The sequence below is a fragment of the Neospora caninum genome, chromosome VIII, assembly GCF_000208865.1.
Source record: "Neospora caninum Liverpool complete genome, chromosome VIII".
NCBI lineage: Eukaryota > Apicomplexa > Conoidasida > Eucoccidiorida > Sarcocystidae > Neospora > Neospora caninum.
The window spans coordinates 1,242,385-1,257,420 of record NC_018395.1 but is presented as its reverse complement, the minus strand read 5'-3'; the positions used below and the strand labels follow the sequence as shown (position 1 = coordinate 1,257,420).

The 15,036-nt window shown below is 56.8% G+C and overlaps 2 protein-coding genes across 2 annotated transcripts; both read right to left on the bottom strand.

Annotated features, from left to right (window-relative positions):
• Positions 1 to 815: 815 nt before the first annotated feature.
• On the bottom strand, positions 816 to 5,953 carry NCLIV_031600 (hypothetical protein; the record flags this gene model as incomplete). The annotated part of the gene is made up of 7 exons (XM_003883356.1): positions 816 to 2,270; positions 2,753 to 3,005; positions 3,371 to 3,482; positions 3,614 to 3,714; positions 4,356 to 4,467; positions 5,032 to 5,182; positions 5,567 to 5,953. The coding sequence occupies 7 exons, from the start codon at positions 5,951 to 5,953 to the stop codon at positions 816 to 818; spliced, it is 2,571 nt and encodes an 856-aa protein (XP_003883405.1).
• A 4,446-nt stretch (positions 5,954 to 10,399) lies between these two features.
• Positions 10,400 to 12,591, bottom strand: NCLIV_031590 (conserved hypothetical protein; the record flags this gene model as incomplete). Its single annotated transcript, XM_003883355.1, has 3 exons — positions 10,400 to 10,858; positions 11,224 to 11,305; positions 11,711 to 12,591. The coding sequence occupies 3 exons, from the start codon at positions 12,589 to 12,591 to the stop codon at positions 10,400 to 10,402; spliced, it is 1,422 nt and encodes a 473-aa protein (XP_003883404.1).
• Between the last annotated feature and the right edge of the window lie 2,445 nt (positions 12,592 to 15,036).

Here is a 15,036-nt window from a genome sequence, read left to right as displayed (position 1 = left end):
ACAGAATTGTGTATGCTGCAGTGAAACCCGTCTTTCTATGTGTAAGATGTGGAAGGTGAATATCTAGATGCACACGTGAAAGTACCGTCCAGGTCACGCGAGCAGAAACTCGAGAGCCGCCGAGCGCTTGGCCCGCGGAAGAAGCAAAGAGAAAGTCTCGGTTCAGCAGCTGTAACACCCCCGCCAGAGAGGCCGTATATTGCGCGGGCGAAACCCGTTTCGTCGCAGGTTCACTGCGAGAATGCATGCAACAGCAGAGCGGCGCGAGCTCAGAAAAAGGGAGACGCGGCGAGAGAGTGTCGAGGCTCGCGGTTGGCCACAGGGTTGCGGAAGACGTTGCGCAAAGCGCCGACAAAGTCGGGTTTGGGGCGGAGACACTGCGAGCGCGAGAGCATCGCAGCTTGCCAGGGAGAAGGTCGAGCCGCTGAGAAGGCGAGACAGACTTTTTGGATTGACGTGCATGCACAAGGAAGGGTTGAGTATCGAGAGAAGACGTCAAAAAGAGAGAACACAAGTTCCCACGCTTGTCCACCGAACCTGCCAGACAGCGCCTTGATTCGGCGAAATTCCGTCTCACTTGCGGAAAAAGGAAACTTTCACGATAGCTGCATGCGCACGATCCTGCGAGCCGCGCGCCAACCGGCAACGAAACAGCTCGGAAGCGTCTCCGCGCCTCTCTCTTGCATGCAGCCCGAAAGGGCGACCTTCCCAAGAAACGCTTCCCACCCCCCCTGTGCATGCAGCGGCGCCTAGAGCTCGACCGCGCACCTGCTTCCACGCTTGCTTCGTCTCCCGCCTCGGCGCCTCTTGCGCTCTCACCCCCCCCTTTCTTCTTTCTTCTGCGCCAGCAACGCGGAGGCGGCGTTGCCCACCACCAGCTTCTTTCCGCTGGCGTTTCCTACGATGCCCAGACGCCGAGGCGCGGGTGAGCCCAACGTTTGCGCTTCCGGTCCCGCAGAGCTACCCTTCGCGCAGGCCGCGCTCGCCGAGTCCGCGAAACTCGACGAGGGGCGAGGGCCGGGGCTCCCGGTCGCGGCATCGCCCTCCTCGCGTCCACAGAACCCCGCCGAGACCGAAGCAACGCCAGAAGAGAGAGACGCCGGCGAGAGGGAAGTGCGCGGGTTCGAGTTCCAGAGGTTGTGGTAGAAGAAGCCTGCAGGCCTCAGAGGTTTTCCAAGTTCGTCTTCCTCGAAGCACACAAAGGTGAGGTACCCGTCGCTGCTGCTGGCGACCAAGACTCGGCCGTCGCTGCTCCAGGTGGCGTCCGTCATCGGGGCGAGGTGGAGGCCGTGGAGCTGCGCGAGCGGCGCGGCCATGAACTGCGTGTCGTAGACCAATATGCTGCCGTGGAGTGTACATACAGCGTAGACGAAACGCGGAAACACGGCCTCAGGGGACGCGCCGGGACACGACCCAGCGCCAGGCGCGACTTCGCTGCAGCGCCCGCTGGCTCCACTTTTCGGCGAGGGCGCGGCGCCGTCGGGTTTCGCGTCGCCTTGGGCTGCGTCTGTCTCGGGTTTGTCCTGTCTGTCGTGTGTCTCCCCGCCTTCGTCTTCCTCGTCTCGCATGCTCTTGCTTTCTCGCTCGCGCGCGAGGCCCTCCGCACGCCGTTTTTTGCACCGCTCCGCGTTGCTCTCGGCGCCCGCGCCAGGCGAGAGGACCGAGAGCTTCTGTGCGGCGTCCAGAGTCGGCGAGAAGAGCCAAGACTTGGTCGCGCGCATCTCCGCAGGCAGCGCCTTGCATGCGCTTTCCTCTGTCGCGTCCACGCCGCCCTCGGCGGCCCGCGCTCGCCGCGCCTGCGAGAACGCGAGAGGCCGGAAAGCCACTGGATTGAAGCGAACGGCGAGCGACGGGCCAGCTGTGGAGCGATGCGTGAGGAACGGCGTCCCGTGCGTCAGCAACTTCCTGTGGAACACGTAGGTCGTGCTGCACGCCTCCGCCGAAGAGGACGAATCCGTAGACGCGTCCACGAGGTACTGGAGCCCCGCAGGCGTGACCAGGATGGAGCCGTCGGGCGACCAGTCCGGCCTTCGAAAGAACGAGCGAATCAGCGACTCTGGATAGAACAGCGAGCGCCCCTGCTGCCTCTGGCGTTCGCCCGACGCAGCGGGCCCCAGAGCGGCGGCAGCGGACGACGCAGAAGGAGAGGCGCCCGCCGGTGGAGCGCTGGAGGGCGCGGCCGAGGCGAGTGGCGACGAGAGAGAAGACGAGAGAGAAGACGGCGGAGACGCGTCCGCAGCCGCGTTCAGGCTGTTCAAAATCGCCTCAGGCTGTGAAGAGCAAAGTCGGCAGAGAGGCAAAATCCGAGAGAGATGGAACACGCGTGCACGGGAAAAACGGCCTCTCCTGAAAGGTGTCTGTTAACATGTCTTTTTGCTTCGTGTCTTTGAAACGTTTTCCCGAAGACAAGCCGAAGAAAAAAAGGCGAAAGAGGAGACATCGCGGCTTCTCACGGTTCCGATGAATGCCCCCCTGGTGTGCCTGTGATGTGCCACAAACTCGCGACGGAATCCAGCACTGCGTTCGCAATCGTCGACAGTTCTACGCCACCACCGTCTTGGCCTGGTGCGGCGTTGGTCCAGCCCTCGGTTGCTCTTTCCGTTTTCACGCCCTTCCCCCCCCCCCCCCCCCCCCCACCCCCCCCCCGCACTGACGCGCTTTTCTTTTCCGAATCGTCTTTCGTGTCTCGCGTGTCTTTCGCTCTGTTTCGTCTTCTCCCCGCTTTCTGCCTTTCCATCGTCCTCGCTCTTACGTCTTCTTCTTCCTCCTCTTTCGCCGCGTTCGTTCCGTCTCTTTCTCGCAAGTCTCTGTCTCGCGCGTTCCGCAGCACGGCCTCGATTTTCCACTGGGACTTGAGGCCTCCCGACGCCGAGGAGGCGCTGGGCGCCGCCGCGCCCGCAGACGCGCCTTGGCCGGAGCCTGCCGCAGGCGACGCCGCCGCGCCGGAGGAAGATCCAGCGGCGAGGGATGGCGCGCTGCCGCCTCGCCGACCCCACAGCCGAACCCTGCGATTCACGCAGCGGCAGCCGAAAAGCAACGCGTTTCAGAGCCAAGGCAAAGAAGGGACGCGCAGTGACGGGCGCAAAGAACGGCTGCCGTCGGCCGCACACGCACTCGATAGAACAGTCAAGCGAACGGAAGAGAGAGAACAAGCGGCAAGAGAGAGATAGAGTGAGAGAACAAGCGGCAAGAGGGAGATAGAGAGAGAGAACAAGCGGCAAGAGGGAGATAGAGAGAGAGAACACGCGGCAAGAGAGAGATAGAAAGAAAGAATAAGCGGTAAGAGAGAGATAGAGAGAACAAAGACGAGAGACAGAGAGCAAGAAAAAGAGCAGGCCTGTTAGCTCGTCATGCGGACAAGGAGACATACGTCTGATCTGAGGACTGGGAGACGACGTAAGTGTCGAGTGGATCCCAGGCGACGCCTTGCACCATATTCGCGTGGCCTTCGAGGACACGGGCGGACTTGCTCCCCAGGACGCCTGTAGACAGTGGAAAAAGCGGAACGAACGGTCGCGAACGGGTTTAGGGTTGGGGAGATCAGCTTGATAGCACCACACGAGAGTAATGAAGAGAGAGCTGACAGGCCAAAAAGTGTTTTTGTCTTTCTTACCATTCACAACGTCAACGACAATCAAACGACCGTCCTCAGTTCCAATCGCCAGCTGCCTCCCCGACGGCGCCCACGCAAGCGAATTCACCGCCTCTATGCACCTGAAACCGAAGTCCACCGGATGCCGACACAATCAAAACGTGACACACTATATCGCTCTGTACAGATACAGATATGTATGCATATGTGTATATACATACATATATATCTGCTGATGCGAACTAGTACATCTCTCTGTGTCTAGAACGAGCAAGCACGAGGCGAGCAGAACACGAACAGCGTTCATAACACATGTGAATGTATGTCTTTCGGCAGACGTACATATAAATATATATAAATATATAAATATATATAAATATATATAAATATAAATATATATATATAAATATATATAAATATATAAATATATATAAATATATAAATATATATAAATATATATAAATATATAAATATATATAAATATATATATATATATAAATATAAATATATATAAATATATAAATATATATAAATATAAATATATATATATATATATTTATATATGCACGGCTTTCTGTGTGCAGGTGCAGGATCAAGAGCACGTCTCTTCTTCTCTGTAATTTTTTTCTAGACCTATGTAGTTGCATGTGCATATGGGCCTCGGGGACGTGTGAACAGACATGGGCACGTGGGCGAGTCCAGGGAGGTCGCAGGCGGCCGAGGCAAGGCGGGTGATACTCCTGCATGCAGCAGAGCGACTAACCTGTAGAGAGAGACTCGGCTCCACCACTCGTCGTACTCGAGCATGGAGGAGTCGTAGCCGAGAGGGACTGTCTCCGGCTTCTGCCCGAGCTCCCAAATGCATGTGGCGTGGTCTGTGAGAGACGCACGGAGTCGCAGGCAAACGCCGAGACGTCAATCGACTTACAGGCGACAATCTCGGCAACTCCGAGATACATCTAAATATATGTGCATATCGACATGCCTGTCTCTATCTATCAATATATATATATATATATATATATATTTATATAGATATGTATACAGATATGTGGCAGTCTACTTGTTTATCATTATCGTGGTGATACATGGCTGTCTACAGTTCTTTCTTCCGCTGTATGTGCACATGCGCGCCTGCCTCTGTATCTGTTCCTCCACCTAGCCATGGATGCATATATACGTCACTCGATCCCATTCTGTGAAAATCTTTTATTAAGCAAATTAAGCAAATGAAAAGTAAATACACATTTACCACAGCGGACGTGTACCCATGTCTGTTTGCCATCACGGGATTGCACGCGGGTGTCGAACGTGAACGTCGGGGAGATTTGAGCTGCCTGCGATCAGTGCATCCTAGTGTGTCCTCTTGCACATGCACTTTTCCGAGTCTGCCTGTTTGCCCGGTCCCCCCCCCCTCCCCCCGGGTTTCGCAAGCTCACCGTAGCCACCGGAAGCGAGGAAGACGCCGCATGGAGACCAGCGCACGCAGTTCACTTCTCGCTCGTGGCCGAGGAGTCGGGCGACGCAGGTCACCTGCACGCCGCGCCGCTGCGGGGCCGAAGGCGCCTGGTCGAATGTCCACTTCCAGAGCTGAGAAACACAAAGAAACAAAAAGCCGCGGAATCCATCGCACGCGCGCGAGATGCGGAAACGGAGCGCACAGGCGAGCGCACAGGTGGGCACACAAGCACACGACGAAAAAAGAAGAGACGCGGGGATGGACAAGCGAAAGAGAGTCGAAAGAGAGAAGGCATGGGAGAGAAAGACAAAGAGAGGGAGACGAATCGACGTGAGGGAGACAGCGAAGACGAAAGGACGGGGGGAGCCGGAGGGCGGCGCCTGGTGTGGCCGGGGGGAATCCAAGGCAGGCGTGTCCTCTCGACTTCCCCAAGCTTCTCCGCCTCTTTAAGTTTTTCTGCGCGTCGCCTCCCCTGCAAAGAAGCTGACGCGATCGCCGCTTCGGTTTCGGCTTACATGAACGAATTCGTCGGCTCCGGCAGTTGCGAGGCGGCTGAAAGCTGCGAGCGTCGCTGCGCGTTTCTCACGAGCGCGTTCCTCTCGCCGCGAACGTTGGGCGATGCCTCGCTCTCTCTCGTCTCTCTCGCGATCGGGCGCCCTCTCTTTCTCGGGGGAGACAGGCGCGGGACAGGTAACCTGTGGAGACGCGGAGACAGCACTGGGTTTCCCAGCAGGCTCCTCGCCTGCGGGCGAAGCGAGGGAGGAGGCGCGCGTGAGGAAGGAAGGATGTCGGGACAGAGCCTGAAGCGAGAGGAAAGGCTGCAAGTCGACGGAGTAGACGCGGTCTGAATGCTTGTCGTCCTTGCTGTGCCACATAACCTGCGGCAGCGAGACGCGCGGCATTTTGGCAGAGAGACAGAAACAACGAGAGAAGCAAAGAGAGCGGCAGCCGGAGGAACGCAGATAATGGACCACAACAGAGGTCGGAAGGAGGGGAAAGAGACGAGAAAGAAAGAGAGGGAGGACGAAAGAGGCGAGAAAGAAAGAGAGGGAGGACAAAAGAGGCGAGAAAGAAAGAAGCGAGGAAGAAAGACGCGAGAAAGGAGGAGCCGAGAAAGAAAGATAGCGAGAAGAGCGAAGGCAGGGGCGCGGTCGAGAGGGAAGGAAGGGAGAGGTGAAAGGGGGAAGTCAGTCCACTAGAAGAAAGCAGATGAACAAGACGAAAAAGGCCGTGTGAGTGTGGCAGTTGGAAACGAGAGAAGACCGGTCAGACAGGAAAGGAACCCGCAGAGGCAAGGCGGTTTCTGGTCGGCAATTCCGAGGTGGATCAGGACCGAAAGAGAGGCCCATGGGTGGAGACGGGAAAACCGATGCGCAAGACGGAACGGAAGGCGAGAAGGCGATACCAGTACAAACTGCGCGGCTAATACAAGAGAGCCAAGAGTATAGGGGCGGCAGAGGGAAGAGAGGTCCGGCTTTCCCCGAAGAAAAAAAGAGCCGAGGGGGATGACGGAAAGAGGAGAAACGCTCGAGGAGAGACGGAGAGAAGACAGCGACTTGGCAGGGGCGAAACTTGCTGGGGACTGGTTTGCCTCGAAGAAGACGCACGCGGAGAGAGACGAAGAAAGAAACACATGCAGTCAAGAAACCGAGACGCCAGGAGAGTGACCGTCTAGGCGTCCTCGAGAGGAAAAAGAAAGGAAACACCCGGGTTAGAGGAGTCGCATCAAGGACGGATCTCGGGCGTGTGCAGCGTGTCTCGCCATTCCTCCCGAAAGGGGGGTGGTGAGAGGGCGTGAGGCGGCGGCGACGGACGCCGGAGAGACGAAGAAAAGACCGCGGCAAAGACGAAAGAAAAGAAGAGAGAGGGAGATGGACAGAGAGGGGGAAAACCCAAGTGCAGCTGTAAAAGTGTGCAGGCGAGAAGAAAAGTGGGAAAGCGTAGAAAACGCGCAGGGGGGTGTGCATGCAAAACAGAAAAGGGCCAGTTGTCTTGCCTCCTCTTGACACAGAGACAGGGCAACCACGGCGGGAGAAATCACTCAACACAGCGAGCTTCTCTTCTTCCAACTTTTCACTCTCTCTCTCGTCCACTTCTTCCCTATTTCTCTGTGTCTCTGTCTCTCCCGCTGTCTATGTCTCTCCCTCTCCACTGTTCGCTGCTTTCTTTCTCCTGTCGCTCGGTCGCTCTCTTGTTCCCTCTCTCCGTGTTCCTTCTCTCTCGAACTTTCTTTCCTTCCTTTCTTTCTCCATGTTTCTTGTTCTCCCTGTCGGTGGCGAAGAAGTGGAGCGAGTGCGAAAAAAAACCACAGCGACGCTCCGCAAGAGGCTCTGGGAGGAGCAGGAAGCGAGCGCGACTGGAAGAACACAGAGAGAATGTCTCTCCAGCGACACCACCCGCAGAAAGAGCCGCAAAGACGAGTTCTATACGCGCCCGTGACAACCCCAAGCTTGCAGCGCCAAACTCAGAGCACTTGTAGCACTCCCTCACCTTTTTTTCTCCATCGTAACTCGCTGCTTTCGCCCTCAGAGTCTCACAGTTGTCTTGCACTGGAGAGAGGGCGAACACAATCGAAGGAAACGCGTCACGACAAACCAGATGATAGCGGTGCTCTGCGTTCATGCAAAGCTCTCGAGAAAGTTCCGTTTTCGCTCATGCAGAGAAACACCAGTGTAGCGACAGCGCCTGTCTTGAGCACCTCTCTCGGTCTCTGTCCAGAGAGGTGCGCCTCCGCTCTGACCGTTCTGATGCGCCGCCTTTATCGTGTTTTTGCGGTTGAAGAACTAAGGTAGCAGTTTTTTTGCCAGGGGAGCGGGTACACGATCCCAGCAGTGGTAACAGGCCCACACGACACTGTGTACGTCCAGTTCGATTTTCAGCGGTCTCCGTTTGTCTCTCTGTGCTGTAGTTTGCACGAAACTGCTCATTTGGATTAGCCGCTGTCGCCTACCGAAGGATGTTCGTTTCCGCGGACTCTCAGCGACCACACACAGGCGCTTCTTTTTGTAGATCCGCCCTGGCAAAGTGGAGAACGGAGAATCCACACGCCTCCCGTCAGCACAGGCTGCACGGAGAGGCGAGCCAGCCCCCCTTGGGAAACTTCGGATATTGGATCCAAAGGTTGCCGATTCCGGCCTTTTTTTCTCACCACGACAGGACAAAGCGAACAGAGATGCTTTCTGGTGTCTGAGTGAGAGGGCGCAACTGGGGGTTTTGACGGAGTTCACACTCAAGAAAAGAACGGAGAAGAGACGGGAGAGGGGTGTGCTTCGGTCTTTTCTTCGAAATATCAGGAATCTACCTTTGAAACGCAAAAGCACAGCAACAACCCCAGGTCGTGTCCGGGAAAAAAGAATACAGTGGAACGCGGATCAGCTACTCGCGGGCGGGAGAACGGAAATGAACGAAGGCAACGTTTCTGTAGAGATTCTGGAAAAGACCAGAACGATCCTCATCGCGGAGTCAGTCGTTGCCACTGCCTCCCGACGCGAGAACGCATTTTGTGTTCGGCCTCATTCGAACAGGAAGACACATTTCTTCCAGCGGACAGCGGGGATTGCGTCGCGCAGCAGAAATGGGAAAACGTTCAGAAAACAGACTCTCAGGTGTATGTACAGGCTACTCCAGTGGAGAGGGAGGCTTTCCCCTCGTGTTTGCGTGTGAAAGAAGATGCGCATCAAAACACCAAGATCAGTCTTCGCGCAGCCGTGCCCACCGAGGCCGCGCGCGAGTGTTTTCTCGCTCCACTTCGAAAGGGAGCTCTCACTGTGCGAAATGCGACAAGATTGAGAGAGCAGAGTGCCGCGAGTGTTCGGACCTTTTAGGCTCGCAGATTTCGAGTTTAAGGCCCAGCCGTTCGAAGAAAAGACAACTCGCTCTGCCTCTCTTTTCAGTCTCTGTCTTGGTTTGCGCTTTCTTGCTCTGCGTCTCCAGCGGGAAGAAGTGGGGTTCGCAGTCGAAAAGCCATCTCTGTGCCGGGCAGTTCGAGTCTCCCGTGAGAGCAGGGAAGTTGAAACCTGTTGAGCCTGTGCATTTCTTCTCGTTTCCACAAGCAAAGACGCTTTCGGCACAAACAGACGCACGCGGAGCCCTCGAGCGGCACTGCCCCGCGCAAACGCACCCGCCGCTGGCGCATGCAACTTTGCCCGGCCGCATGCAGCCCGTTTCTGCGCCGACGCATGCAAAAACTCCGCATGCGGAAGTCCAGGCAGACTGCGGCCGAGACGCCTCCAAGATGGAGAGCAACAAACAGCCGACACGGAAAAATTCTGGAAATCTTGCACCTGCGGAGCAAATGCAGAAAACTTGAAAAGCAACCGAGCGCGACACGACGCCGGTTCCCGAGCGGGGCATGCGCGACCCTCCTTGATGAAACATCTCCCCCCGACTCCACGGCAGTCGCGCCGCTAAACCCCGATATCCAAATCCACGTGCCCGCATCTAGACGCAAATGCACGCTTCTACATATACAGTCGAGAAAGAAAACGCACGCAGTTGTGCAAACGGGAATTTGAGAGAGTCGTAGGGCAGATGTGCGTTTCTCTGTGAAGACGCCTGTAGTTTATCCGCACAAAAGAAGCATACTCAAGAAGTGATGAAGGGTCTAGCGGAAGATTTCTCCGAAAAGGCTATCCCTTTCTCGCACGACCGAGAAGCTGAGGCAGTGCCTTCGCGTTCCGTTTCCTCGACCTTCTTCTCCGCCTTCGCGTTCCGTTTCCTCGACCTTCTTCTCCGCCTTCGCGTTCCGTTTCCCTCCCGAAAACCCTCTCAGAAGAGCGCGAGGGCCGGACGTATCTTCTTCTCCGGAAACCCCAAACAACCCCACCTGCCTTTCCCTGCTCTTCCGAAAAGACCCGACGGCCGTCGCCGCCGCGATCCCACGTGAACCAAAGTCCGCCGAGGTACAGCGGCAAAAAACACACGCATGCCGACTCGATGCATGCACGAGGTGCACTGTGCACCGACACTGCCTTGCGAGCGTGAAGACGCCTGCGTCTCGTAGGAACGCTGGCAAACGTTTGGCAGGTGCGAGGTTCTTCCGCCTGGAATTCTTTCCCTTTCACCTTGCTCCCTCTCGCGTTCCTAGTGTTCGTCTCTCTTCGCCTCCACGCTGTGTCCCTTCTTCCCCCGCAAGTCGGGCCTTCCCGCCTTCACTCTTCTCACTGCCTCCCTTCGTGCTCCCCCCCCCCCCAACCCCGGCGCGCCACGAAATCCTCCGTTCTCGCCCGCTACTCTGAATCCTTTTTACTCACGCGAGCTCATCTCGCCTCCTTCTCGGGTGCGCTGCCTCGGCTGTCGCGACACCGAATCTTCGCCACCGAATATATGCACCGAGCGCAAGCGCGCTTCTAGTTCTGCGCCTTTGTCACTTCCACTTCGCCTTTCGAGTCCTCCCTTTTGCTTCCTCCTGCGCCTTCGCCCTGTGTCTCCTGCCTCGCGTGCGCGTCAGCGTCGCTGAGGAGCCCCGTCGTCTCTGCATTCTTAGAACCTTCGCTCCTCTCGCTGGTTTCTTTGCGCAGCATCGCAGACGCAGTCTTGAACACGCGCTCTCGCTTCTCGCCGCGCTTTCCACTCTTCTGGGCGTCGGCCCCCTTCGCCAGCTGATACCGAGTCGGCATGGAAAAACGCGACCCGGAGAAGGGTCGGAAGTCCACAGAACTCGTTGTCCGCTTCTCCAACGCAGTCGCCTGACTCGGGAGATTGTCCGAGGAGGTGTGAAGCGTGACAGGCGACGCGCAACTCTGCCGCGGCGAGAACACACTCCGCCTCGACTGCTCTCCAGGGGAAGGCGGCGCAGCGCCATCGTCCTGCTCGACCAAAACAGACAAAAACGCGAGACCCGTGCAAAACAAAACGCCCCCCCATACACTTCCAACAACAGCATACACATATATATATGTATATATATATATATATATGAATTCATATGAGTGCATTTGTGAGTGTATGTGTAGATGGAGCGCTGCATGCATTTGGATGCGTGTTTGGGCACGCGACTGCGTAAGTGCATCGACGCTAGATTTTTGAAGAGGCGATTCCACACGCTGTGGACACGGGAAGAGGTGTATCGACTGCAACTCTAAATCGAAGCTCGTGCACACGACTCTCTGTGCGTTCTGCTGACACAACGCCGCTTTCTGCAGAGACTCGAACGCGCGCTCCTCTTTCTCACGCGATAGTCTGTGTCGTTGAGAAGCGAGTTCGACCGCGGGTGCCGAAAGTCGTTGTCGGGATCCTCCGCTCTCGCCATGGGCCTGCGCCAGCAAAGCGCAAAAAGAACACTCTCTGCACAAACGGGTGTTTTCTCCAAAACAAGTGTACGTCAGAAACAGCGACTACAACGCGCTGGACGTACACCGGCGGATGCATACGGATCCCCATATCTAGGTCACAGCCTGAAGACACCGCAACGTATATCCTTTCATCCCTAGAGACGCGCGTGTGTCTCCACAAGCATATGTTTGCCATGATACAAAATCTATATCTACACATATATATATATATATATATATATATCTACATCGACATAGCTACATACATATATCTATATATATAGACATGGTGGGGAAGATATATGCCGCAAGTATCCGTGGAGACAGGTCGGGAGAGCACCGTTGGCGAGAGACCGGAGGGGTTTTCGCGTGTTTCGGCGCGCGTACCGGTTTGCTTGGATTTGCCACAGAGTCCATTTTTGGTGTTGGATTTTCCGTAGAAAGTGTGCGGCGAGGAGCGCAGTCCACAGCACGATGGGGACGGAGAGGAGCATGACGTAGCCGATCCACGAGCTGAAGAAGGAGAGGAGGCGCGGGATGAAGATGCTACCCACCCAGACGGCGAGGAAGACGATTCCGACGGCGAGGACGACGGTGGGGAGGAGGCTCGATCTGCTCCGGTAGAGGAGCCACACGAGGACCTCGAAGAGGGTGATGATCATCTTGGCGAGGGCGTACGCGATCGCCAGGTGTTGCGTGTAAGTCAGCGTATTGGGTTTTACAAAGTTGATGCACGTGACGTATCGGTACTGGGAGCTGATTTCCTCCTGGACCTCGGTGCGCAGCGTTGCTGCCAAGTCGTACTTGACGCACAGATTTGTCGGACTCGCGTTCACGGAGAAGAAGTCGAAGTTGTGCTTCGTCCCGAAGCAGTCGGCGCCATCGTTCTGGCATGCAGAGACCAAGTTCTGTTTCCCCGATGCGTCGCGAAAGTCGAATGCCCAGTAAGACAACACGCAGGTTTGCCACAGGTAACAGCCGACGACAAGCACTGCCGTGCGCAGCAGCCAAACGTACTGCATGCGAACCTTCCGCGCCGCGGGCCCCGAGCTGATGTCGACTTCGAAGCAGTACATGCGGCGCTTTCGCAGCGTGACCATTTGAAACGCATGCGGCAAGATCGATGCGGACATCGACATCTCGTGAATCACCAAGACAAACATCAGGACGGCACAGCTCAGGACCAGTGTGAAGCAGTTGTACACCTGGTACGGCCAGTCCAGCGGCTGCGTCAGCATCTCGGCAACTGCTTCCTTCAAAGACGCCATCTTGTGCGGAGTGTGTGAAAAGAAAAGAGAAACTCCGCAGAGGGGCGGGGGGGGGGGGGGGTTGAGTCGTACAAGGCGAGAGGGAGAGGCGATGCTGCCGAGATACTGAGGGGAAGGCGAGCGTGTTGAGAGAATCCACCGCTCGACCGCAAAAAACGAGCAGAAACGGCGAGACGAGGCGCCAGACACGCCGCACGCCTCACGGGCACTCCCCGCCAGGGAGAAGCCGCGAGAAGGGCGGCCTGGAGGCGGCAGAGAGAAGAGCGTCGGGAGACGAGGAAGAGAGAAAGAGGCAGAGAACAGGCAAGGGACGATGACAGGACACGCTTTTCGCGAGCGGGGACTCTCTCTCAGCGGAATCGTCCAGAGACACCGCGAGCTTCTGCGCGACCGCGTTTGCCACGAAGGGTAGTCCGACTGAGAGGTCGTGTCTCCTGCGAAAACGCGGGACAGCGCGAGGAGAAAGACCTCGTCCTCTCTTCTCTCTCCAGGGCGGAAGAAAGAACGACGCGTCGCACACAAACGCGGAAGTCGCAGCTGTCTTCGCACATTCTCTCGGCTTGGCCCGCTCGTCGCCTCGCCCCTTCTGGCTCGCACAAGCTTGTCTTTTCGCCTTCCCCTTCCTCAAAAGAGCCCCACCAAAGACCGGGGAAGGTGCGAAAAACTTTTCGACCTGGCCTTTCCCGAGGAAAACGCGGACGGACAGACGAGCGGGGAAGGTGCGAAAAACTTTTCGACCTGGTCTTTCCCGAGGAAAACGCGAACGGACAGACGAGTCACGCGGACGAGGTCGTTCCAACGGCGCTGCGTCGTGTCTTCAAAACGTGCGCAGAGACCAGAGAGGGAGGCTCGCTTTCGGGAGTCGAGGCGGCGATTCGCGGCGTCTCCGCCGCGTTAAAACTGCATATCCTTGCTTTTCTCCTCGTGTTCCCTCGCGGCGCGGTCTTTGCGGATCAGGTGTATGTACAGGTGGCCAACACCGCGGGCGCAACGGCGCGGCGGCGGGAGGAACGCACAGCAGGGAGCGAGCGGAAACTGGACGGAAACTCCGGCGGTTTCGATGCGGAAACGGTGGACGAGAAATGATGATGATGAGAGAAGCAAAGCAGGCAACGTTCAGCTTTGAGCTGGAAGAACCGTCGTCGGACCCTACGAAAAACGCTCGATTGTGACGCGTGGAGGGCCGAACCGAGAGGCTCGCCGAAGAAGGCAAAGCCCGGGCTCGGGACGTGGCTCTCGCGCCCTCTCCTTTTCCCAGCTGATAGCTTCGTGTATAAGCCGACGCCTCGTCCCTCTGACACAGTCGGTCCCGCGCGACGCTTTGGCCGCGTTTTCCTGAGTGACTCTCAAAAGCTGTTTTGGCGCCGTCTCGCTCGGTGAATCCGGTTCCATCGTCTCGATCGGCGAAAAGGAACGTTGCAACAAACCTCGCGAGAGGACGCGGGGATTCCAGCAGTCGCACTCGTGTCGTCGGCCGTCTCAGAAAATTCGGCGACTTGCCCGGCCTGTTGCCCAGCAAAGACTCTATTCACTCGCTCCTTTTCGTGCCAGCAACCGGGGACGAGCCTCCCTTCTCCCGATTTAAGAGTGGAAATCTCTCCACGGTTTACGGCGTTTGGCGTGGTCGAGGACAGGACTCACGCGGGGACATCAACGCCTGCTTGGATAGAGCGGCGAGCCGATTCGCCGCGTGTAAACGCGTACACATGCGTAGCTGGCTATCACGAAAATACCGGCAACGGCGAGGAAGTGTGGAAAGTGTCTTGTTTCTTCCCTTGGTGTCTATTAAGGCCACAGCGAAGGCCGCGTCGGCTGTGCGAAAACGTCTCCGTTCCCTCTCGGCTGTCTCCTAACTTCAAGGCCGTCTTCTCTTCGTCCCGGGACAGAAGCGCTCGGCGCTTCTCGCGCGCTTCGACACACATTCGCTTTCAAAACGCTTCGCCCGCCCCTTTTGTGTTCCCCCAGAGGCAAAACACCGATTTCGTCTCGAGAAACCCGGTCTTCCTGGCCGTTTCTTCGTGCGCTTCGCCGACACTCGAAGGCGGCTTCGGGTGACTCGGCGTTGCGAGTTCTCTGCTGCGTCTTCTCATCTGATTCCGCTCCTTTCCTTTGTCTCCTCTTGCTGTCTCCTCTTTCGGTTTCCTCTTTTTCTTCTCAAGGAAGGGATGCCCTCGCGGGTTTTCCCGCTCCCCGCCTTTCCATTGTCGCCATTCCAAGCGCGGTCGTTCCACTGTGCGCCTGCTTTGTTTCTGTCTTTCTCGTCCTTCTCTGCCTTGCCTCGTGTTTTCTCCCTCTTCGACCCTGTCTGTTCCGTCGCCATCTTCTGTCTCGTTCTACGCCGTTTCCCGAGTCTTCTCGCGGTCTCCGTCTTCTCGCTCCTCGATCCCTCTGTATTCTTCGTTGCATGCATCTTCTGCGCGTTCTTCGCTCCGTGCCTTCCGTTAC